Source organism: Mobula hypostoma, chromosome X1 (assembly GCF_963921235.1).
Source record: "Mobula hypostoma chromosome X1, sMobHyp1.1, whole genome shotgun sequence".
Taxonomy (NCBI): Eukaryota; Metazoa; Chordata; class Chondrichthyes; order Myliobatiformes; family Myliobatidae; genus Mobula; species Mobula hypostoma.
Genome location: NC_086128.1, coordinates 69526422 through 69551303, shown reverse-complemented (window position 1 = coordinate 69551303; position 24882 = coordinate 69526422). Strand labels below are relative to the sequence as shown.

At 45.4% G+C, this 24882-nt stretch overlaps 1 protein-coding gene across 1 annotated transcript in view; it reads right to left on the bottom strand.

Annotated features, from left to right (window-relative positions):
* Positions 1–24882, bottom strand: part of LOC134340242 (zona pellucida-binding protein 2-like) — a 103122-nt gene that overhangs the window by 34275 nt on the left and 43965 nt on the right. The window contains exons 4-5 of the mRNA XM_063037243.1: positions 12489–12638; positions 10276–10494 (exon numbers count right to left, since the gene is read on the bottom strand). Coding sequence (XP_062893313.1) covers positions 10276–10494; positions 12489–12638 — 369 coding nt within the window. The remainder of the gene's footprint in view (positions 1–10275; positions 10495–12488; positions 12639–24882) is intronic.

Sequence of the window (24882 nt, the reverse complement as noted above, 5' to 3'; positions counted from 1 at the left end):
TGTGAGAGGACAGTGACACTTCCTTTAAACCACCAGACATCAAGGTGGGAGAGCCGGGACCTCGAAGAGACAGGCAGGCGGCTCCTCAACAGGGGAAGGAGGCTAGTGGAGGTCAGGGAGGTTTAATAGAGCTTCGCGTGCGTAGAGGGGAGAAGCTGCAGTAGGACTCAGTATGGAGTTAAGCAAACAGAAGATTGAGGTTCAGGCGAAGGGCAAAGAGAAAGAGAGGGCAATTCTGTAAGGTGATGATGAGGCAATAATAAGGATGTCTGAGGAAGGGTGGAGTACACAGGCATATGGGAGCACCAGAAAACTGAGCGAGCGATGACAGGATAAAGTTAAAGGCTCTTTATCCGAAGACAGATGAGTTGGTGGGACAAATGGATATACAGTGCCTATAAAAAAGTGTTCAGCCCCTTGGAAGTTTTCATGTTTGATTGTTTTACTACATTGAATCACAGTGGATTTAATTTGGTTTTTTTTGACACTAATCAACAGAAAAAGACTCTTCAAAGTGAAAATATATCTCTTCAAAGTTAATTACAAATATAAAACACAAAATAATTGATTGCATAGGTATTCATTCCCCCTCCCCCCTTCAAGTCAGTATTTCGGCAGTAATTGCACAGCCTTGAGTCTGTGTGGACAGGTCTCTAACAGCTTTACACATCTGGACACTGCAACTTTCCCCCATCATTCTTTACAAAACTGCTCAAGCTCTATCAGTCTGCACGGGGATCATGATTGAACAGCCCTTTTCAAGTCCAGCCACAAATTCTCAATTGGATTGAGGTCTGGACTCTATACGGTAGGGTGATTCTAGGTCGTTTCTCGAGTAGGTTACATGGTTGGCATAACATTGTGGGCCGAAGGGCCTGTAATATGCTGTAGATTTCTATGTTCTATTAACTTTGTTGTTTTTAAGCCATTCCTGTGTAGCTTTGGCTTTATGCTTGGGGTCATTGTCTTGCTGGAAAACAAATCTCCCAGTTCGCAGTTCTCTTGCAGGCTGCATTAGGTTTTCCTCCAGGATGTTCCTGTATTTTGCTGCATTCATTTTGCCCTCTACCTTCACAAGCCTTCCAGGGCCTGCTGCAGTGAAGCATCCTGACAGCATGATGCAGCCACCACCATGCTTCACGGTAGGGATGGTGTGTTTTTGATGATGTGTGCAGTTTGGCTTACACCATACATAGTGTTTAATCTGGTGGCCAAAAAACACAATTTTGGTTTCATCAGACCAGAGAACCTTCTTCCAGCTGACTTCAGAGCCTCCCACATGCCTTCTGGCAAACTCTAGCTGAGATTTCATGTGAGTTTTTTAAACAGTCTCTTTGCCACTCTCCCATAGAGCTGTGACTAGTGAAACTCCCGGGAAACAGTTGTTGTAAGCACAATCTCTCTCATCTCAGCCACTGAAGCTTTAAGTGGCTCCAGAGTTGTCATAGGTCTCTTGGTGGCCTCCCTCACTAGTCCCCCTCTCTTATACGGTCACTCAGTTTTTGAGGATGGCCTGCTCTTGGCAGATTTACAGCTGTACCATATTCTTTCCATTTCTTGACAATTGACTTAACTGCACTCCAAGGGACATTCAGTGACTTGGAAGTTTTATTTTATTCATCTCCTGATTTGTGCTTTTCAATAACCTTTACACGGATTTGCTTGGAGTGTTCTTTCACCTTCATGATGTAGCTTTTGCCAGAATACTGACTTGGACCTTTTAGATACAGGTATACTTTTACTACAATCAATTGAAACACCTTGACCGCACACATGTCTCCAAAAACAGATCTCCATTTAACTAATTATGTGACTTCTAAAATGAATTGGCTGCACCAGTGACGATTTGGTGTGTCATATTAAAGGGGAGGGGTGAACACTTATGCAATCAGTTATTTTGTGTTTTATATTTGTAATTAATTTAGATCACTTTGTAGAGATCCGTTTTCACTTTGATACTAAAGAGTCTTTTCCTGTTCATCGGTATCAAAAAAGCCGAATTAAATCTACTGTGATTCAATGTTGTAAAACAATAAAACATGAAAACTTCCAAGGGAGTGGAATACTTTTCACAGGCATTGTAGTCCAACAGTCACTATAGACACTTGATTGCAAGGTGACTGCAGTTAGGAACTGAATAGTCAGGCACATTTCATATTTCTAGAGGATAGACAGGAAGGGAAACAAAGTAGGTTGCTGAATGCATGGCTGCAGAGATGGTGTGGGAACGAAGGCTTGAGGTTCTGGAAAAGGTGAATGTTGGAGGATAACTCTGTGCAAACTTTGCTAGTACTGTTTGGAACTAAGGGACTCGGAACCCAAGGAGAATCAGAATGTTCAAAGTTTAAAGTGAATTTATTTTCAAAGTATGCATTGTTCATTTGTTATGTGCTGTGACAAATTAATGGGTTTGTGGGGTGGAGTTACAACTCTACCAAAGGAGGTGTAAGGCGCCACTTCACTCTGCTACCCTCCACCTCCCCACCCCTGATGAGGGTCACCATGGGAGCAGGTGGTGGATGGTTGTATGAGCAGCCGGTGCATATCCCAAGTTCTGGTGATGATGAGACCACTGACACCAGGTAGACAATCTCTGAAGAGTATTGATACTGGCTCAGGGGTCAGCGATCTTGTAAAGGCAATGGCAAACCACTTCTGTAGAAAAATTTGCCAGCAAGTTGTGCAAGACATTTTTGAGGCCTCATTTGGAGTATTGTGCGCAGTTTTAGTCACCTACCTACAAGCAAACAAGGTTAGAAGAGTAAATTTACAAGGTCTGGAGGACCTGAGTTATAAGGGAAGATTGAATAGGTTTGGCCTTTATTCCTTGGGACGTAGAAGATTGGGAGGAGATTTGATAAAAGTATACAAGATTATGAGGGGTATAGATAGGGTACATGCAAGGAGGCTTTTTGCACTGAGGTTGGGTGGGACCACAACCACTCATGGGTTGAGGGTGAAAGGTGAAAAGTTTAAGGAGAACATGAGGAGAAACCTCTTCACGGCCCTCAGAGAGCCGTGAGAACGTGGAATGAGCTGCCAGTGCAAATGGTGCATGCGAGCTCGATTTCAACATTTAAAATAAAATTGGATAAGTACACAGATGGTCGGGCTATGATCTCAGAGCAGCTCGATGGGAGTAGACAGTCTAAGTGGTTTGGCCGAAGGGCCTGTTTCTATGATTCTATCTCATGGATAGACCATGATAGCTTTTGTCATATGACATGGCACATAATGAAGGAACGATTGTTGAAACTAACTTGATACGAGGCTGGGAGCCCAAAAAGAGAGTCACAATATTCAAAGTTCAAAGTAAGTTCATTTTCAAAGTATGTATATGTCACCATATTCAACCTTTAGATTCATTTTCTTGCAGGGATTCACAGCGGGACAAAGAAATACAATAGAATCAATGAAAAACTACACACAAAGACTGACTCAACCAAAGTGCAAAAGAAGACAGACTGTACAAATGAAAAAAACAAAGTAAAAGATAACACTGGGAACATGGAGTAATGCGTAGGGCTAGGCTGAACATGGCAGAAAGGGGGTTCGAGTGAAGGGTTACCCTGAAAGGAGAAGGCTATCATCCAGGGAAATGACCAGGTCAACGCAAACAGAAGCCTATCAGGATTGCCATAGTTGCTGCCTGGCCTGCTGAGTTCCTCAAGCATTTTGTGTGTGTGTGTGTTGCTCGGATTCCCAGCATCTGCAGATTTTCTCTTGTTTGTATATCAGGAAATGCAGGGCAATAAGTGTTAAAGGAGCACCAGGGGACAGAGCAGAGGGGAATGAGAATAAGGATGAAAGGGCACCAGGAAACAGAGCAGAGCAGAATAAGAATAAGAATAAAGCTAATGGATCTTTATTGAAATGCACAGCATTGGTTACAAGGTGGGTGAGCTGATAGCAAATGAATACACAGGCTTCCTAACAGTAGTTAGACACCAGGACAGAGTATAAACTGAGAAGTAATGGGAAATACTATGATATTCATAACTATTATACTGATTGGACTAATTCAGCTAGCAAAACTAGCCTTGAGGACAAGTTTGTAGAGGCATAGAGCACAGAAATAGGCCCTTTGGCCCATCTAGTCTGTGATATTCTTAGCTGACTTTATCTCTCGTAGTGATTGGACAAATTCAGCTACCAAAACTAGCCTTGAGGACAAGTTCACAGTGTGTATACAGGATGGTTCCTTAGAGGAACTATTGAGAAAACAGGCTACCCTGGATCTGGTTTTGTGCAATGAGACAGAATTAATTACTAATCTCAGAGCAATGTAAGTCATCCGCCAGTGATCTTGGCGGGGCAGAATTACAGACAAAGCGTGAGGACGTGAAACCAGTGTCTGGAAGGTCACAGCTATCGCAGTGGGATGTGATTAGAGTTTACTTATATGGACCAGGAAAACAGATGAAACCGAGTCTAGACCAGCTGCGGCAGGCAGTTGAGGAAATTCTTCAGCGATTTCAATACAAGATTGTTCTAGTGAGAAAGGGAGGATGAACCATCTGTGGCTGTGGTGAGGATGAAAGATTAGTCATACCATTAAGGATGCCTCAAAAAGGTGGCATCTGTCAAGAGGGACTCCCATTACCAGGGAGATGCCCTCTTCTCATTGCTAACATCAAGGAGGAGGTCACTGTATTGGGAATAGCTTCTTCCTCTTTGCCATCAGATTTCTGAATGAGCACCATGGACCATTTTTTCCTTTCTTCTGCACTGTTTTCATTACTATAATTTACAGTTTCTATCATTACGCACTGTAAAGTACAGCTGCCATAAAACAAATTTCACGACCTATGCCGGGGGTATTAAACCTGATTCTGATACCAACACATCAGACAGGGAACAACACCACCACCTACTGGGAGACAGAGAAATTTCAATCTAACGCTTTCCCTCCCCCCAGAGTGCACACAGTAATCCAGATGAAGGGTAAAGGGTGATGCACAGATTAAACATTAACTCGCTATCCACAGTTGCTGGAAAGGCAGCAGAGTGCTTCACCCTCTATACGTGACCTGGTAAAGGGGTAAACATAGCACCAACAAATGACGATTCCTCAGGCAACATTCTCCAGAGAATCAATTATTTCACCTTTTCTATGTCTTCTGCTTCTTCTTTCTATCCTCATTGTGTTTTAGGAAACTGTTGGAGCATACAGTGGCATGCAAAAGTTTGGGCACCCCTGGTCAAAATTCCTGTTACTGTGAATAGCCAAGCAAGTAAAAGATGAACTGATTTCCAAAAAGTATAAAGTTAAAGATGACACATTTCTTTAATATTTTAAGCAAGACAACTTTTCTAGCACAGAAAATGGCCCATTGGCTCATCTAGTTCGTGCCACAACAATTTAAGTTGCCTACTCCCATGGATCTGCACCAGAACCACAGCCCTCCAGATCTCTACCATCCATGTACCTAGCCAATCTTCTCTTAAACACTGAAATCGAGTTCTCATGCACCACTTGTGCGGACAGCTTGTTCCGCACTCTCATGGCCCTCTGAGTGAAGAAGTTTCCTCCTCATATTCCCTTAAACTTTTCACATTTTACCCTTAGCCCATGGCCTCTAGTTCTAGTCCCACTCAACCTAAGTGGAAAAAGCCTGCTTGCACTGACCCTATCTATACCCCTGATAATTTTGTATACCTCTATCAAATCTACTCTCAATCTTCTCCTTTTCAAAGAATAAAGTCCGAACCTATTCAGTCTTTCCCTATAACTCAGGACCCCCAGACCTGGCAACATCCCTGTAAACCTTCTGTACTCTTTCAACCTTATTTACATCTGTCCTGTAGGCACGTGACCAGAACTACGCACAATACTCCAAATTAGCCCTCACCAACACCTTGTACAACTTCAACATTACATCCCATCTCCTGTACTCAATACTTTGATTTATGAAGGCCAATGTGCCAAAAGCTTTCTTTACAACCCTACCTACCTTGTGACACCACTTTCAACGAATTATGTGCTTGTATTCCCAGACCCCTCTGTTCTGCCACAGCAATGGTCTGCGGGTTACACCTCTATACTCTTAGCTATCTGGGGGCTCTCCAGATGAGTTTTTGTAGTAATGCCAAGGAGAGAGTAGGTTCTACACGGCGAGCAGCCAGTAAAACCTCTACAACCCATCTCTATTGACTCACATCGTACCCTCCACCTCTGTCTCTGGCACTGCTCTACCAGCTCCTGGTATTTGTCTTTCTTACACTCAAACACCTTCCCAATCCGGTCTTCTCACGGCACTGTCAGTTCTACCATGAACAACCTGCTTCCAGGTTTCTGACAGAATGACCATGTTTTTTTCCCCACCAAATGTAACTCTGCCCGAGCACATTACTATAAGACCATAAGATTTAGCAGCAGATGTAAGTAGGCCATTCGGCCCATCGAGTCTGCTCTGCAATTCAATCATGGGCTGATCCACTTCATCCAGTCATCCCCACTCCCCTGCTTTCACCCCATACCCTCCGATGCCCTGGCTAATCAAGAACCTATCAATCTCTGCCTTAAATGCACCCAGTGACTTGGCCTCCACAGTCGCTCGTGGCAACAAATTCCACAGATTTACCACCCTCTGACTAAAGTAATTTCTCCACATCTCACTTCTAAAAGGACTAGAATCCCCTACCATGGGAAATAACTTTGCCATATCTAACCTGTTCAGGCCTTTTAACATTTGGAATATTTCTATGAGATCCACCCTCATTCTCCTGAACTCCAGGGAATACAGCCCAAGAGATGCCAGACATTCCTCATACGGTAACCCTTTCATTCCTGGAATCATTGTCGTGAATCTTCTCTGAACCCTCTCCAATGTCAGTATGTCCTTTCTAAAACATGGAGCCCAAAACTGCACACAATACTCCAAGTGTGGTCTCACAAGTGCCTTATAGAGCCTCAACATCACATCCTGGCTGTTATATTCTATACCCCTAGAGATGAATGCCAACATTGCATTTGTTTTCTTCACAACCGACTCAACTTGCAGGTTAACCTTTAGGGTATCTTGCACAAGGACTCCCAAGTCTCTTTGCATCTCTGCATTTTGAATTCTCTCCCCAATAGTCTGCCCGTTTATTTCTTCCACCAAAGTGCATGACCATACACTTTCCAACATTGTATTTCATTTGTCACTTCTTTGCCCATTCCCCTAAACTATCTAAGTCTCTCTGCAGGCTCTCTGTTTCCTCAACACTACCCGCTCCTCCACCTATCTTTGTATCATCGGCAAATTTAGCCACAAATCCCTTAATACTGTAGTCCAAATTATTGACACGCATCGTAAAAAAGTAACGGTCCCAACACCCACCCCTGTGAAACTCCATTTGGTAACCAGCAGCCAACCAGAACAGGATCCCTTTATTCCCACTCTGTTTTCTGCCAACCAGCCAAAGCTCCACCCACGCTAGTAACTTCCCTATAATTCCATGGGCTCTTATCTTGCTAAGCAGCCTCATGTGCTGTGCCTTGTCAAAGGCCTTTTGAAAATCCAAGTACACCACGTCTACTGCATCTCCTTTGTCTACCCTGCTTGTAATTTCCTCAAAGAACTGCAGTAGGTTTGTCAGGCAGGATCGTCCTTCAAGGAAACCATGCTGGCTTTGGCCTATCTTGTCATGTGCCTCCAGGTACTCTGTAATCTCATCTCTAACAATCGATTCCAACAACTTCCCAACCACTGATATCAGGCTAACAGGTCTATAGTTTCCTTTCTGCTGCTTCCCACCCTTCCTAAATAGCGGAGTAACATTTGCAGTTTTTCAGTCATCTGGTACAATGCCAGGATCTATCGATTCTTGGAAGATCATTGTTAATGCCTCCGCAATCTCTCCAGCTACTTCCTTTAGAACCCAAGGGTGCATTCCATCAGGTCCAGGAGATTTATCCACCCTCAGACCATTAAGCTTCCTGAGCACCTTCTCAGTCGTAATTTTCACTGCACAAACCTCACTTCCCTCTCACTTTTGAATGTCTGGTATACTGCAGACGTCTTCCACTGTGAAGACTGATACAAAATACACATTCAGTTCCTCTGCCATCTCTGCATCTTTCATTACAATATCTTCAGCGTCATTTAGTATTGGCCCTTATTTTCTACCCTCGACTCTCTCTTACCCTTCTTATACTTAAAAAAGCTTATAGTATCTTCTTTAATATTAGTCGCCAGCTTCCTCTCATAATTCATCTTTTCCCTCCTAATGACCTTCTTAGTTTCCTTCTGCAAGTTTTTAAAAGCTTCCCAATCCTCCATCTTCCCACTACCTCTGTCTTCCTTGTATACCCTCCCTTTTGCTTTTACTTTGGCTCTGACTTCACTTGTCAGCCACGGTAGTGTCCCTCTTCCCTTTGAAAATTTCTTCTTATTTGGAATATATCTGTCTTGCACTTCCCTCATTTGTCACAGAAACTCCAGCCATTGCTGCTCTGCTATCTTTCCTGCAAATGTCCCTTTCCAGTCAACTTCGGCCAGCTCCCCTCTCATGCCATTGTCATTTCTCTTATTCCACTGAAATACTGACATGCTAGATTTTATTTTTCCCCTCAAATTTCAAAGTGAACTCGATCATATTGTGATCACTGTTCCCTAAGGGTTCCTTAAACTTAAGCTCTCTTATCACCTCCGGATCATTGCACAACACCCAATCCAGCACAGCCGATCCCCTAGTGGGCTCAACAACAAGCTGTTCTGAAAAGCCATCCCTTAGATATTCTACAAATTCTCTCTCTTGAGGACCAGTACTGACCTGGTTTTCCCAATCCACTTTCATGTTAAAATCCCCAACAATTATCATGATATTGCCTTTCTCATATGCCTTTTCTATCTCCTGCTGTGATTTATAATCCACATCTTGGCTGCAGTTTGGAGGCCTGTATACAACTGCCGTTAGGGTCCTTTTACTCTTGCCATTTCTTAACTCAACCCACAGAAACTCTACACCTTCCAATCCTGCGTCATCCCTTTTCAATGATTTAATATTATTTCTTAGACAAAGCCACACCACCCCCTCTGCCTACTAACCTATCTTTCCGATACACCGTATATCCTTGGACATTCAGCTCCCAGTGGCAGCCATCGTTTAGCCAAGTTTCAGAGACGGCCACAACGTCCTACTTGCCAATCTGTAGCTGAATTTCAAGATCGTCCATTTTACTTCTTATGTTACATACATTCAAATATAACATGCTTAGTCCAGTATTTGTTGCTTTCCATTTTAACTGTACTATTGCCCTGTAACTCATGCCACTGGCTTTGATTTAGCCTCATCTCCTGTTCTATTATCTCTGTCGCACGCTATCTCTGATTTATTTCTGTTTTCCCCTTCCTCAGCCCTATCACTCCAGTTCCCATCCCCCAGCCAAATCAGTTTAAACCCTCCCTAACCAAGGACTATAAGATAGGGCAGCAGAATTAGACTATTTGGCTCATCAAGTCTGCTCCGCCATTTCAGCATGGCTGATCCATTTCCCTCTCAGCCCCAATCTCCTGCCTTCTCCCCATATCCCTTCATGCCCTGACTAATCAAGAATCTATCAACCTCTGCCTTCAATATATGTAAAGACTTGGCCTCCACCGTGGCCTGTGGCAAAGAATTCCAAAGATTCCCCACTATCTGGCCAAAGAAATTCCTCCTCATCCCTGTTCTAAAAGGAGGCCCCGTCCACATTCTGTGGATGTGTCCTCTGGTCCTGGACTCCCCCACCATAGGAAACATCCTCTCCACATCCACTCTATCCGTGCCCTCTGGTCCTAGACTCCCCCACTATAGGAAACATCCTCTCCACATCCACTCTATCTGTGTCCTCTGGTCGTAGACTCCCCCACTGTAGGAAACATCCTCTCCACATCCACTCTATCTGTGTCCTCTGGTCGTAGGCTCCCCCACTGTAGGAAACATCCTCTCCACATCCACTCTATCTGTGTCCTCTGATCCTAGACTCCCCCACTAGAGGAAACATCCTCTCCACATCCACTCTATCTGTGTCCTCTGGTCCTAGACTCCCCCCACTATAGGAACCATCCTCTCCACATCCACTCTATCTGTGTCCTCTGGTCCGAGACTCCCCCACCAGAGGAAACATCCTCTCCATATCCACTCTATTGAGGCCTTTCAACATTCGATGGGTTTCAATGACGTCACCCCTCAATCTTCTGAATTCCACTGAGTACAGGACCTGAGCACGTTACTTTTGAGAAGAGTTATGCAAACACTAAAAAGCTTCCAGTCGCCGGCCGTCGGGTGGGCGCAGATTGAACTTACGTTTAAATGTAATGAAGAGTTCGGTTACTAATCCTTCATGCGGTACTTTGACAACGTGGCATTTCATCTCTACGTCCGTTATCCTACAGGTCAGGTCAGTAATTAGCTCCTTTTCCACTGACCTGAACTTACGAAAGAAGTGATGATTGGCGGGATCATGGCATTCATAAGTGTGATAACGCGTTGAGAACTTAAATGAATAGTCTGGTTCACGAAAGCCTGTAAGATTTCAATCAAAAAGATCTATCAGAATAAGAGGGTGATAACAGTTAATCATCAGGATGAGGAGAGGGGAAAGAGTTCGAGCTGGCAGGTGGCAGGGTCACATGGTCTCCTCCCCCTTTCTCCCCCACCACTTTGTTATTTTGGCTACTGTTCCTTTTCTTTCCAGTCCCGATGAAGGGTCTCGGCACAAAACGTTGACTTGTTCCCCTCCATGTATGCTACCTGACCTGCTGAGTTCCTCCAGCATTTTGTGTGTGTTACTCTGGATTTCCAGCATCTGCAGAATCTCCTGTGTTTAAAAGTATCCAGTGTGTTGCACATCTGCTTATATCTCTGTAGATTTTAGCCTCCTATCACCTCCCTCTGGGGCCCCTCCTCTTTCTCTTTCTCACATGGTCCACTCTCCTGTGCGATCAGATTTCTTCTTCAACCCTTTGCCATTTCCAACTATCACCTTCCAGCTTCTCACTTCATCCCTCCTTACCCCCACCTACCTTCTCCCTCACCTGATCTCACCTATCACCTTGTACTCTTCCACTTGCCCACCAAACCAACTTCCCCCTCACTTGGTCTCACCTGTCACCTGTCAGCTTGTACTCCTCCCCTCATCCATCCACCCACCTTCTCCCTCACCTGGTCTCACCTGCCACCTTGTACTCCTCCACTTGCCCACCAAACCAACTTCCCCCTCACTTGGTCTCACCTGTCACCTGTCAGCTTGTACTCCTCCCCTTGACCACCCACCTACCTTCTCCCTCACCTGGTCTCACCTGTCACCTTGTACTCCTCCACTTGTCCATCCACCCACCTTCCCCCTCACTTGGTCTCACCTGTCAACTTGTACTCCTCCCCTCACCCTCTCACCCACCCACCTTCTCCCTCACCTGGTCTCACCTGTCACCTTGTACTCCTCCACTTGTCCACCCACCCACCTTCCCCCTCACTTGGTCTCACCTGTCAACTTGTACTCCTCCCCTCGCCCTCTCACCCACCCACCTTCTCCCTCACCTGGTCTCACCTGTCACCTTGTACTCCTTCCCCTTGACCACCCACCCACCTTCCCCCTCAACTGGTCCCTCATACAAGAATTGAACCTGGGTGCAGCGTAGGTTCACAAGGTTAATTCCCGGGATGGCGGGAATGTCAAATGTCGAAAGATTGGAGCGACTGGGCTTGTATACACTGGAATTTAGAAGGCTGAGAGGGGATCTTATTGAAACATCTAAGGTTATTAAGGGATTGGACACGCTGGAGGCAGGAAGCATGTTCCTGCTGATGGGTGAGTCCAGAACCAGAGGCCACAGTTTAAGAATAAGGGGTAGGCCATTTAGAACAGAGTTGAGGAAAAACTTTTTCACCCAGAGAGTGGTGGATGTATGGAATGCTCTGCCCCAGAAGGCTGTGGAGGCCAAGTCTCTGGATGCTTTCAAGAAAGAGATGGATAGAGCTCTTAAAGATAGCGGAATCAAAGGTTATGGGGATAAGGCAGGAACTGGATACTGATAGTGGATGATCAGCCATGATCACAGTGAATGGCGGTGCTGGCTTGAAGGGCCGAATGGCCTACTCCTGCATCTATTGTCTATTGTCTATTGGGTCGTCGGAAAAGCATTGTGCTCACCACTACGCTACCGTGCCACCCCATCTGCTAGAAAGCAAGCCCAAAACACCCAAACACAAATCCCTCCTACCGACACAATGTCCATATCCCTTCACCTTCCTCACATCCATGTGCCTATCCAAACACCTCTTAAAAACTCTAGTGTATTTGCCTCTATTGCCATACCAGGTAGGGCATTCGGGGCATGGTCATCCACTGCAACCAAGGATGACCACTCGTAGCACTGGACCCAGACTTCCGAGGTCAAGAGCGTGGAATGGCTCTCCCACCGGACAGGCTCTCCCTGTCATTGTTGGGCACGACGGACAACCACCACTGCCCCGGAGCAAGAATATGCCAGCATTCCCTTCTTCCACAGAATACTTACCGTACACCGAAAACTTCATATCAAGAAACACCTCCTTGTTCTCATCCACATCCTTGTAGGAAACTGTACAGGTGTAATCTCCTGACATGGACTTTTCAAAGGATTTCAATATAAGTCGTCCAGTTTCAGATATCCTGGTGTAGGGCTCCCCTAAAATGAAACACACGTGGTAAATCAGTTGCGTATTCCTTAACTGAGAAATTTAATTGGAAGAACTGTATTATTAATTGGTCCTGATGTCCCAAACGTGGGGCACTACAGGTTGCCAGAGAAACCTGAACACAGTGACTGTGAGTCAGAGGAGTCAGACATGACCCTACTACTCCGGTATATTTCAGGCACAATTTTCAAACCAGTTCACAGGGACACCAGGACCTGGCCATGCAGGACTGCTTTGAAACCACGGACCAGAGCTCCCTACGATCATCAGGTCAACACTGACGAACACGGGGATCAGTGACTGACTACAGCAGAAAATGCGTGGAGCACGTTACCGTGATTGAACACTACGCTGCCAGGGTGAACCAGAACCCAGGACTGACTGCAGAGGTTCGAGCCTTGCTTTGGGATCAGCACTCTGCCTTCAGACTGGGGTCTCTATGGTCCCGTGGCATCAGGAAGGCAGAGCGTGAGTACTCACTGAAAATTCAAAGACACCAGGGACGCACAGCGCATGTGGCATGGTATATAAACCATGATGGATTACAAATCTACCCTGTGCGTCAATGAGAGTGATGCCTCTCTCAGAGGGGCTGAACGCCTTCGATACACGATCTGATGCTTTGAACGATGTGACGTCGAGGAAGGCCCCCTCTCCCTCTGAGCAACAGGCACCCTGTCCGGCCGCAGCTGAGGTGAGGAGGACCCTAGCTAGGCTGCAGGGCTGGACAACATACCTATTCAGGTCCTGATAGACCGTGCGGATCAGCCAACAGGGGACTTAATGGACACCTTTAATATCTCTTTGAAACAGTCCACTATGCCTGCAAGCTTCAAGGCAGCCTCCATTATTCTGGTACCCAAGAGAGCAACGGTAACAGGCCTATACAATTATTGCTCAGCGGCACGAACTACAATAATTATATATAATATAAAATCCCACATTCCAGCTACATTGGACTCTTTCCAGTCTGCCTATCACTCAAACCAGTCCACTGATGCCATAGCCTTGGCTATCCACTCCGTCCTGTCCCACCAAGAAAACGATGCCTCATATGCAGGAAGTGTGTGGTGACGAAAGGGAACACAGGAGTGAGATATACCAGCTAGTTAACCTGGCACTCAATGTCAGCAAGACCAAAGAGCCGATTGTGGACTGCAGGAGGGAACACAGCCGATCCTCACAGAGGGATCAGAGGTGGTAGAAAGACCCCACAACATCTCCAGCTCCATCACGCTGAGCACTGGTGCCCCTCAGGGCTGTGGGCTCGGCCTGCTGCTGACTTACCACTGTACTGCCTGGTCCAGCTCGAACCACATCATCAAGTTCACCGATGGTTGGCCTCATCAGCAACAATGATGAGCTGGCAGGCGGAGAGTTGTCAGATGGGGTGAGAACAACCACCTGAGTCTCAACGTGGACAAGACAAGGCACGGGTTGACCACTCTCCGTTGCACACCAATGGCTCTGCCGTGGAGAGTACGAAGTTCCTTGGTGTGTACAGAATGGACGATCGAACCAAAACACTTCCGCAATGGTCAAGAAGGTACAGCAGTGAGGAGACTGGGCCATGCAAGGCTCCCCACCCCTATTCCAACAACTTTCTGTGGGAGAAGCATCAAGAGTGTCCTGTCTGGCTGCATCATTATGTGGTATGGAAGCTGCAAAGCGTCGGACTGCCACCCTATAGAGGACAGAAAACAACGCCGAAAGGATCACTGGGGTCTCCCTCTGTCCTACGCGTGACATTTATCAGGCGCAGTGTATAGAAATGTGTGCTTAGTCCACTGCTGTACTCTCTCTACACCACGACAGTGTGACTAGGCACAGTTCAAGTGCCCTCTATAAACTTGCTGACGATACAACCATTGATCTCAGATGGTGACGAGATGCATACAGGAGCGAGATACACCAACGCAGAGTCGGTCCATCCGGCCCTCCCAGCAATCCCCCGGTTTAATCCTAGCCTAATCATGGAACAATTTACAACGACCAATTAACCTACCACCTGGCACATCACTGGACTGTGGGAGGAAACTGGAGCATCTGGAGGAAACCCATGTGGTCACAGAGGGAATGTACAAACTCCTGACAGGAACTGAACCCGGGTCGTCCGTAAAGCATTGTGCCAACCACTACGATACTTTGCCACCCCATTATGGCCCCTCTTCTTCACCTACATTCTACTCTGTGGTACCACTGGCTCGCTCCAAAGCTCTGAAATTTTTTTCACATCTATGCTGTCAAATTATACATGCAATGTTCTGTCTTTCCTGACTTGGATTGTTATTTTATTCCTAATTACTGGATCTCACAGCTTGTTTTGGGTTCACAGCTGCTGTTGATTGCTCATTACTGCATTGTTAGGAAATTAGCTTTCATCATCAGGTCAGCCATTTTATATTGTTTGTACATTTCATTTGGTAGTTACAAGTACTCATAGAAAATAGGTGCAGGAGTAGGCCATTCAGCCCTTCGAGCCTGCACCGCCATTCAGTATGATCATGGCTGATCATCCAACTCAGAGCCCTGTACCAGCCTTCCCTTCATACCCCCGATCCCTTCAGCCACAAGGGCCATATCTAACTCCCTCTTAAATATAGCCAATGAACTGGCCTCAACTGTTTCCTGTGGCAGAGAATTCCACACATTCACCACTCTCTGTGTGAAGAAGTTTTTCCTAATCTCGGTCCTAAAAGGCTTCCCCTTTATCCTCAAACCGTGACCCCTCGTTCTGGACTTCCCCAACATCGGGAACAATCTTCCTGCATCTAGCCTGTCGAATCCCTTTAGGATTTTATACGTTTCAATCAGATCCCCCCTCAATCTTCTAAATTCCAACGAGTATAAGCCTAGTTCATCCAGTTTTTCATCATATGAAAGTCCTGCCATCCCAGGAATCAATCTGGTGAACCTTCTTTGTACTCCCTCTATGGCAAGGATGTCTTTCCTCAGATTAGGGGACCAAAACTGCACACAATACTCCAGGTGTGGTCTCACTAAGGCCTTGTACAACTGCAGTAGTACCTCCCTGCTCCTGTACTCGTTAGAAGTCGATCAATATTTGAATCTGCTTTTGTTAGAACACCGAGAAGTACTGTCTTTTTACACGGGCTCCTTGCGTACTGTAACGCGTCGGTGATTAATAAATCAGCTTTCAACTACAGCTATGCCAGGACTGGAGTTACCTATCTGTCTAGCTTAAGAAAACAGGGCAGAATATCCAATATTAAGTTTGTAGATATTTCACAGCGTTATTTCAATTGACATGTGGAAGACTTCTCAACTGTTTGTTCTCCAGTCCTGATGAAGGGTCTCGGCCCAAAAAATCGACTGTTTACTCTTTTCCATAGATGCTGCCGGGCCTGCCAAGTTCCTCAGGCGTTCTGTGTGGATCTGTTGTGTTCCACATTACCTGGTGTCCATGTGACCCAACCAATAACCCTGCCATCAACTGCAGAGGTTTTTCATCAAGGTGTTGACAGACCCTTCAAAGTTGCTGCATAAGTTGATAGGGTAGTTAAGAAGGTGTAGGGTGTGTTAGTCAAAGTGTATGGTTTGTTTGTTCTTTAGTCAAGAGCCATGAGGTAATGTCACAGCTCTATAAACCATGGTTAGACCACACCTGGAATATTGTATTCAGTTCTGGTCAGAAAGGATGTGGAAGCTTCAGAAAGGGTGCAGAGGAGATTTACCAGGATGCTGCCTGGATTAGAGAGCATGTCTTATGAGGAGAGGTTGAGTGGGCTCGGGTGTTTCTCTTTCGAGTGAAAGAGGGCGAGAGGAGACTTGATACAAAATGGTAAGAGGCATAGATTAAGTGGACAGCCAGAGACTTTTCCCAGAGTACAAGGGGACATAATTTTAAGGTGATTTGAGGAAAGTATAGTCAGAGATATAAAGCTGTGAAGATATAGACAGAGATATAGAGCTGTGAAGGCGGATGAAGGCTGCAACAAATCCATCAGCTCCAATTGCCGTGGTTTCCATGCCATTGGAATCAGTTGGTTGACTTGTGAAGTATCGTGTGCTTCTTGGAGTGCAACATCAAGTACACATTAAACAAATACACGCACGGGCGTCTTCACTCTGTGGGCTGCTTCTTCAGAACGAAGACCATCATCCTCGACCTCGAGGGATAGCCACGACGACGAGGTGTCAGAGATAGTTTTTTTTACACAGAGTGATGAGTGCACAGAACATGCTGTCAGGGCTGGTAGTAGAGGCAGATACATTAGGGACGTTTGATACTCTTAGAAAGGCACACAGATGAAAGAAAAATGGAGGGTTACGTAGATGAGCCAGGTTAAAATGATGCTGGAGTCGGTTTATATTGTTTGATACAACATGGTGAGCTGAAGGACCCATACTGTGCTGTACTGTTATAGGTTCTATAACACCCAAAGTACCTCAGCATAAACAGGTACTGGCTGAGTGCTGGAAAATGGGTTTGGTTCAGCTAGGTACTTGATCATCAGCATCCTCACAATGTGTAGCAGAGAGCATCCTAAAAGGCTGCATCACTGCTTGGTACAGAAACAGTACCATGGTGGACGGGAATTAGTGAAAACTGGCTAATACATCACCGGCACCAGCCTACCTGACATCAGGGACACGTATACAAAGGGGTTATACAGAAAAGGGCCAGCAATATCATGAAGGATCCCATCCACCCTGCTCATGGACCATTTGTCCCACTCCCATCAGGGAGGAGGCGACGTAGCATCCACACCAGGGCCACCAGACTCAAGAACAGTGACTTTCCCCGAAGCAGTGAGGCTGATCAACACCTGAACCCACTGACCCACCCCTCCACACCCCCAACCACCCACTACTTTATCGTTTCCTGTCTGTCACCTGTTACGTACCCTATAACTGGGTTGCCAAACCAGCAGAAATGGACCACTTAGTTGGAGTCTGAATTACTGGAACTAAGAAAGTTTTATTAAAGAAATAAGTAACACAGTACTCTAAACGTAAGGATATAAATGCAACAGGTTAGCGATGAATAAACACACATGTACACAGAACTAGGATAATAGGATCAATCAAGCTCTATCGCAGTCTAGGGGTAAAATGATCAGTCTCAAGTGACACAGAGTTCAGTTCAGTTCAGTTCCCAGTAATCGCTGTCGTGCCGTTGGGGGGAGAGAGAGCGAATGATGATATTCAAATCATATTCAACAGACCTTTGATATTCCTCGCAGTTAACTTTCGGCGCGAGCCCATTTTAATGTCTTCTGAGGTCACCAACTGTGACCCCTCCGTTCCGGATACAATCGTTCTTCTGCAGTGAACCTGGCACCCAGGCAAGGGCGGACACACATACCAGGTTCCCGCCGATCGTACCTTCTCACCCTGTGCGTCTATGGTTGGTCCTGTGAGCAGACCTCCAAAACTCCTACCAACTTGTGGGGGCACACCGCTTTTCCCGGGTCTCGTTATCTCGTGGTGTGTTGCTTGCCTTAGCGAACCTGTTCCTTTTATCCCCCTGCTGGGGTATCGCCTGTCCATCAAACTTCAAACAGTTCAGGTTCAAAGCAACCGTCTAAACAATACTCGGAACTGTGTCTCTTTTCGGTAATCTCTCTCGTCTCTCTCTGATTAGCATTTTGAATGTTTCCCCCATTTGTCTCTCTCTTATCGGCATCAATCTTCTGATAACTTGGTATTTTGTCACACACCTTATGCACAAACACTCCTTTCCCTAGTGTCACTTTATGGACATGCAATACTGTAAATCTGTGTATATAAGCTGTCCTACATATTTATATTCATTGTGTTGTGTTTTTTTGTGCTGCATTGGACTGGAGTAACAACTGTAGTGGATTCCAGTTAATTGTCATCGTCATTGGTTAATTGTCATCCATTTATTTGGGACAACTCTTAAAGAACAAAATCTAAACCTAGAAAACAGTCAGGATTTGTTTACTTGGGACACTATGCTGCTTAACTGGGACAGAAGATTAAACAGCTTCTAGCTAGCGTCAGTTGGCTGTGCTTACATGGCTGTGAAGACACTACTCTGTGCCGAGAGCAAGCAGTTTTTAAACAGAGTCAGTTGTGTGCGCTTCTGTTCAAACAGCAGTGATTTCTGTCACTGATAGTTGGTGAGAAATAAGCAATTCAGAAAGAGTTGCTCACTGCTGTTTCAAGCATTCAGGCTTGGAGATGCTTGAAGTGAAAAAGCAACAACTTCACTATTTCAACAAGTCAGGAACTATGAAGAATTTGAAGGTATCAACTATCGTCTTGAACGTTACAGTGAAAATGAAGATTCAGAAGATGTGATTGTCGAAAGCATTGCTTCATTATCTGCACGAGGTGTTTGCGCTGATATTGTTAACTTACAGTCAATCAAAAGAACACGGCTATGTGCAATGGATGAATTCCTCCACTGATATGTACTAGGAACTAATACACAGTTTTATAGTACTGTAGTAGAATTGGCAGTGTTCTAATTTGTTCTGTATTTCATTTAAATACACAAATTGTTATTCAGCTTAATGGTAGTTTGTCTTTTTTATACATTTTAACTATTTCCATGAAACTTCAGCTAATTGGGGCAGCCAGTTAATTGGGCCAAAATGTGCTGGTCCCGATGTTTCCCAATTAACTGGCAAGCACTGTACTTCGTTCTCCTTTACACTTGTGTACTGAAAATAACACTAAACAATCCTGAATCGTGAGCGTGCAGGAGGGCTGCTTCATGCTGTGTGACTCTGAAAGGAATCTTCTCTCCACAGTTAAACCTCTGACAGCCGCTACTTACTTCAGGCCTTTCGGAGGATACCAGACAGCTGACGTTCCTGCTTCTTACATGTCATTAAACAGCTGCCCCGGTAATAAATATGTCAACTTAGGTAGCTGTCCTGTGGGCCTGCCACCACAGTTCAGGCAGATTCAGAATGTAGGCCATGCTCTCTTCTCCCTAATACCATGAGAAAGGAGGTACAGGAGCCTCAGGACCCACACCACCAGGTTCAGGAACAGTTATTACCCCCTCAACCATCAGGAAGGAGGTACAGGAGCCTCAGGACTCACACCACCAGGTTCAGGAACAGTTATTACCCCTCAACCATCAGGAAGGAGGTACAGGAGCCTCAGGACCCACACCACCAGGTTCAGAAACAGTTATTACCCCTCAACCATCAGGAAGGAGGTACAGGAGCCTCAGGTCCCACACCACCAGGTTCAGCAACAGTTATTACCCCTCAACCATCAGGAAGGAGGTACAGGAGCCTCAGGACCCACACCACCAGGTTCAGGAACAGTTATTACCCCTCAACCATCAGGAAGGAGGTACAGGAGCCTCAGGACTCACACCACCAGGTTCAGGAACAGTTATTACCCCTCAACCATCAGGAAGCAGGTACAGGATCCTCAGGACCCACACCACCAGGTTCAGGAACAGTTATTACCCCTCAACCATCAGGAAGGAGGTACAGGAGCCTCAGGATCCACAACACCAGGTTCAGGAACAGTTCTTATCCCTCAACCATCAGGAAGGAGGTACAGGAGCCTCAGGTCCCACACCACCAGGTTCAGGAACAGTTATTACCCCTCAACCATCAGGAAGGAGGTACAGGAGCCTCAGGTCCCACACCACCAGGTTCAGCAACAGTTATTACCCCTCAACCATCAGGAAGGAGGTACAGGAGCCTCAGGACTCACACCACCAGGTTCAGGAACAGTTATTACCCCTCAACCATCAGGAAGGAGGTACAGGAGCCTCAGGACCCACACCACCAGGTTCAGGAACAGTTATTACCCCTCAACCATCAGGAAGCAGGTACAGGAGCCTCAGGACGCACACCACCAGGTTCAGGAACAGTTATTACCCCTCAACCATCAGGAAGGAGGTACAGGAGCCTCAGGATCCACAACACCAGGTTCAGGAACAGTTCTTACCCCTCAACCATCAGGAAGCAGGTACAGGATCCTCAGGACCCACACCACCAGGTTCAGGAACAGTTATTACCCCTCAACCATCAGGAAGGAGATACAGGAGCCTCAGGACTCACACCACCAGGTTCAGGAACAGTTATTACCCCTCAACCATCAGGAAGGAGGTACAGGAGCCTCAGGACCCACACCACCAGGTTCAGGAACAGTTATTACCCCTCAACCATCAGGAAGGAGGTACAGGAGCCTCAGGACCCACAACACCAGGTTCAGGAACAGTTATTACCCCCCAACCATCAGGAAGGAGGTACAGGAGCCTCAGAATCCACACCAACAGGTTCAGGAACAGTTATTACCCCTCAACCATCTGGCTCCTGAATCAGCATGGATAACTTCATTCCGTCTGCGTGAGATGTGGAACATTTGAGAGACTTTGAACTTTTTACTGTGCTCATGGACTGTTCTTCATCAAGTTATGGTATTGTTGCACTGTTGTAACTATATGTTATAATTATGTGGTTTTTGTTAGTATCTTCAGTCTTGGTCTGTCCTGTGTTTTGTGATATCACACTGGAGGAAATATTGTATCATTTCTTAAAGCATGCATTACTAAATGACAATAAGAGAGGGCTGTGTGTCTTCATAATCTAATCTAAAAAGTAAATGCTACAGCACACAAATATAAAAGTACTGAGACAGTACAATATGGGTGCAATACATGGTGATGAATACATAGTTTGATAATAAACTTGGGTGTAATTTGTTGGTGGGCTAATCAGGTTAGATGGGCCTGTTACCAGGCTGGATCTCTGAATAAAATACACCTACTGTGAACTTTGCACTGGGTGGTGCACCGTGTGAGGGGAGCACAGTTGGTGTTTCATTAGGATCGGAGAGCACTGAGTGAATGCAGAAAGATGTACCATACCTGGTGCAGACTGTGAAGAGTACCATGTGCACTGCATTAAGACCAGGCAAGGCAATAAATGTACATGTCTGCAGAGATGAGAGTACTGGTGGCAGCAGCATCTGTTGTGATTGAATGACATGGTGACTGCAGCAGTTCAAACGATGAAATCATTTGTTCCGTACGCCTGTTGAGTTCTGCAGGCCACATGCAACCTACCTCATTGACACCAATGGAAACAGGAAAGCAGCTGCTAAAATAATCACACAGGGGTGCAGCTCATCTGTTTAAGTGCCTCAGGTTCCAGTTTCAACTGTTGGCTTTAACTGGCTCAATTTGGGTGCAAACTTGGGACTGGAGTTGAGGTAAAGGACCCAAACTTCCACTAAGCTATCGATCTTACGAACCCGTACCCTCCGTCTGGGCGCTTGTGGAAGGCTCGGTGCATAGTCCTGGGTATTGTGTTCAGTTCTGGTCACCTCACTGAAGGAAAGACGTAGAGGGCGTAGAGGAGATTTACAGGATGCGGCCTGGATCAGAGAGCAGGTCGTATGAGGAAAGGATGAGTGGGCTAGAACTTCTCTCTTTGGAGCCAAGGAGGGTGTGAGGTGACTTGATAGAGTGTACAAGATAACGAGAGGCATTGACAGAGTGGCAGAGATGGCTAATAATATGAGGGGGAATAATTTTAAGGTGATTGGTAGAAAGTATAGGGGGACTTTCTACACAAGAGTGGTGAGTGCATGGACTGCACTGCCATAAAGAAAAAGTAGAGGGCTATGTCAGAGGGAAGGGTATGTTTTCTTCAACTTGAATTTATTGCATGAGCATAAGGTTATTTAATCATTCTTAACCATTACAAAGCAGCTTCAGTATTTCTTGTTTTAAATTACAGAAAGGTATTAGGCACATATACAGTGGCATGCAAAAGTCTGGGCACCCCTCGTCAAAATTTCTGTTCCTGTGAATAGCTAAGCGAGTAAAAGATGACCTGATTTCCAAAAGGCATAAAGTTAAAGATGACACATTTCTTTAATAGCTTATGCAAGAAAACTTTTTTTTTCCATCGTTTACAGTTTCAAAATAACAAAAAAGGAAAATGACCCGAAGCAAAAGTTTGGGCACCCTGCATGGTCAGTACTTAGTAACACCCCCTTTGGCAAGTATCACAGCTTGTAAATGCTTTCCGTAGCCAGCTAAGAGTCTTTCAATTCTTGTCTGGGGAATTTTCACCCATTCTTCCTTCCAAAAGGCTTCTAGTTCTGTGAGATTCTTGGGCTGTCTTGCATGCACTGCTATTCTGAGGTCTATCCACAGACTTTCGATGATGTTTAGGTCAGGGGACTGAGGGCTATGGCAAAACCTTTAGCTTGCGCCTCTTGAGGTAGTCCATTGTGGATTTTGAGGTGTGTTTAGGATCATTATCCTGTTGTAGAAGCCATCCTCTTTTCATCTTCGGCTTTTTTACAGACGGTGTGATGCTTGCTTCCAGAATTTGCTGGTATTTAATTGAATTATTTCTTCCCTCTACCAGTGCCGCTGGCTGCAACACAAGCCCAAAGCATGATCGATCCACCCCAGTGCTTAACAGTTGGAGAGGCGTTCTTTACATGAAATTCTGCACCCTGTTTTCTCCCAACATACCTTTGCTCATTACGGCCAAAAAGTTCTATTTTAACTTCATCAGTCCACAGGACTTGTTTCCAAAATGCATCAGGCTTGTTTAGCTGTTCCTTTGCAAACTTCTGACGCTGAATTTTTGTGGTGAGGACGCAGGAAAGATTTTCTTCTGGTGACTGTTCCATGAAGGTCACATTTGTGCAGGTGTCGCTGCACAGTAGAACAGTGCACCACCACTCCAGAGTCTGCTAAATCTTCCTGAAGGTCTTTTGCCGTCAAACGGGGGTTTTGATTTGCCTTTCTGGCAATCCTACGAGCAATTTTCTCAGAAACTTTTCTTGGTCTTCCAGTCCTCAACTTGACCTCCACCGTTCCTGTTAACTGCCATTTCTTAATTACATTACGAACTGAGGAAACGGCTACCTGAAAACGCTTTGCTATCTTCTTATAGCTTTTTCCTGATTTGTGGGCATCAGTTATTTTAATTTTCAGAGTGCTAGGCAGCTGCTTAGAGGACCCCATGGCTGCTGATTGTTGGGACAAGGTTTGAGGAGTCAGGGTATTTATAAAGCTTTGAAAGTTGTTTCACCTGGCCTTTCCTAATGATGACTGTGAACAATCCATAGCCCTAACAAGCTAATCAAGGTCTGAGACCTTGGTAAAAGTTATCTGAGAGCTCAAATCTCTTGGGGGCCCAAACTTTTGCATTGTGCTCCTTTCCTTTTTTTTCATTCGAAAATTGTACAAAACAAAAATAGTACACTAATCTTGCTTAAAATGTTGAAAAGAATGTTTCATCTTTAACTTTATGACTTTTGGAGATCAGTTCATCTTCTACTCACTTAACTAATCACTGTAACAGAAATTTTGACCTGGGTGCCCAAACCTTTGAAGCTACTGTATATAGCAAGAGTGCTGAGACTTTTGCACAGCACTGTATTTGTCAACCTAGAGCAGAGAGCGAGTTTATAAACCTGGCTGGAGCAAAGGATGTTAGGAATGGTGAGGGTGGAGCGCTGCAGGAGGGGTGTGGGACAGGTGGCAGAGAACTAGCGCCAGGGGGAGTGGGGTGGCGCCGGTGTACAGACACCCAGCCCTGAGACAGACACCTGAGATACCAGGCAAGGTCATCTGATTCCAAACAATTGGCTCACTGATCATTACAGAATGTCTCTCTGGTGCTTCCCGCTCCCTCTGCTCTCTCTTCCCACTGTCAGTCCACAACAGAGACCCATATCAGAATCAGGTTTATCATCACTCACATATATCATGAAAGGTGCAGTACAACACAATACATAAAATAACTACAGTACTATACCCATACATACAGTACTATAGTAATTTTATGTACTGCGCTATACTGCTGCTGCAAAAAACACATTAGGTAGTGTACATATATCAGTACAATTTCTGAACAGTACTGCATAAATTGAATAATTTTAAAATTTTAATGATTTTTACAGAGCTTTTGAGTGTAGTTGCATGCTTGTGAATGGCAAATAGCCATTCATCCTTCTGACAGCTGGGAAGGCAGGAGGGCTCAGCAGTTCTAGGGTGGAGGCTCCTTGCTGTGTGAATCCCTCTGACCAGCTAGAAGCTGGCATTCTCTCCAGCTATTGGACCTGTTACAAAGCTCGCTAAGCTTGGAAGGTGCAGCTCATTGTTAAATAGAAAGTGGTTACTTATGTCAACGTAGCTAAAATAAAATGGTTAGTATAATTACTGGTTCCTTAGCTGTCATGGCTGGGGGAGGTAGAGGGGATAAGCTCCCACTACCTATTAAATGCTCCCAATGGCGTGCG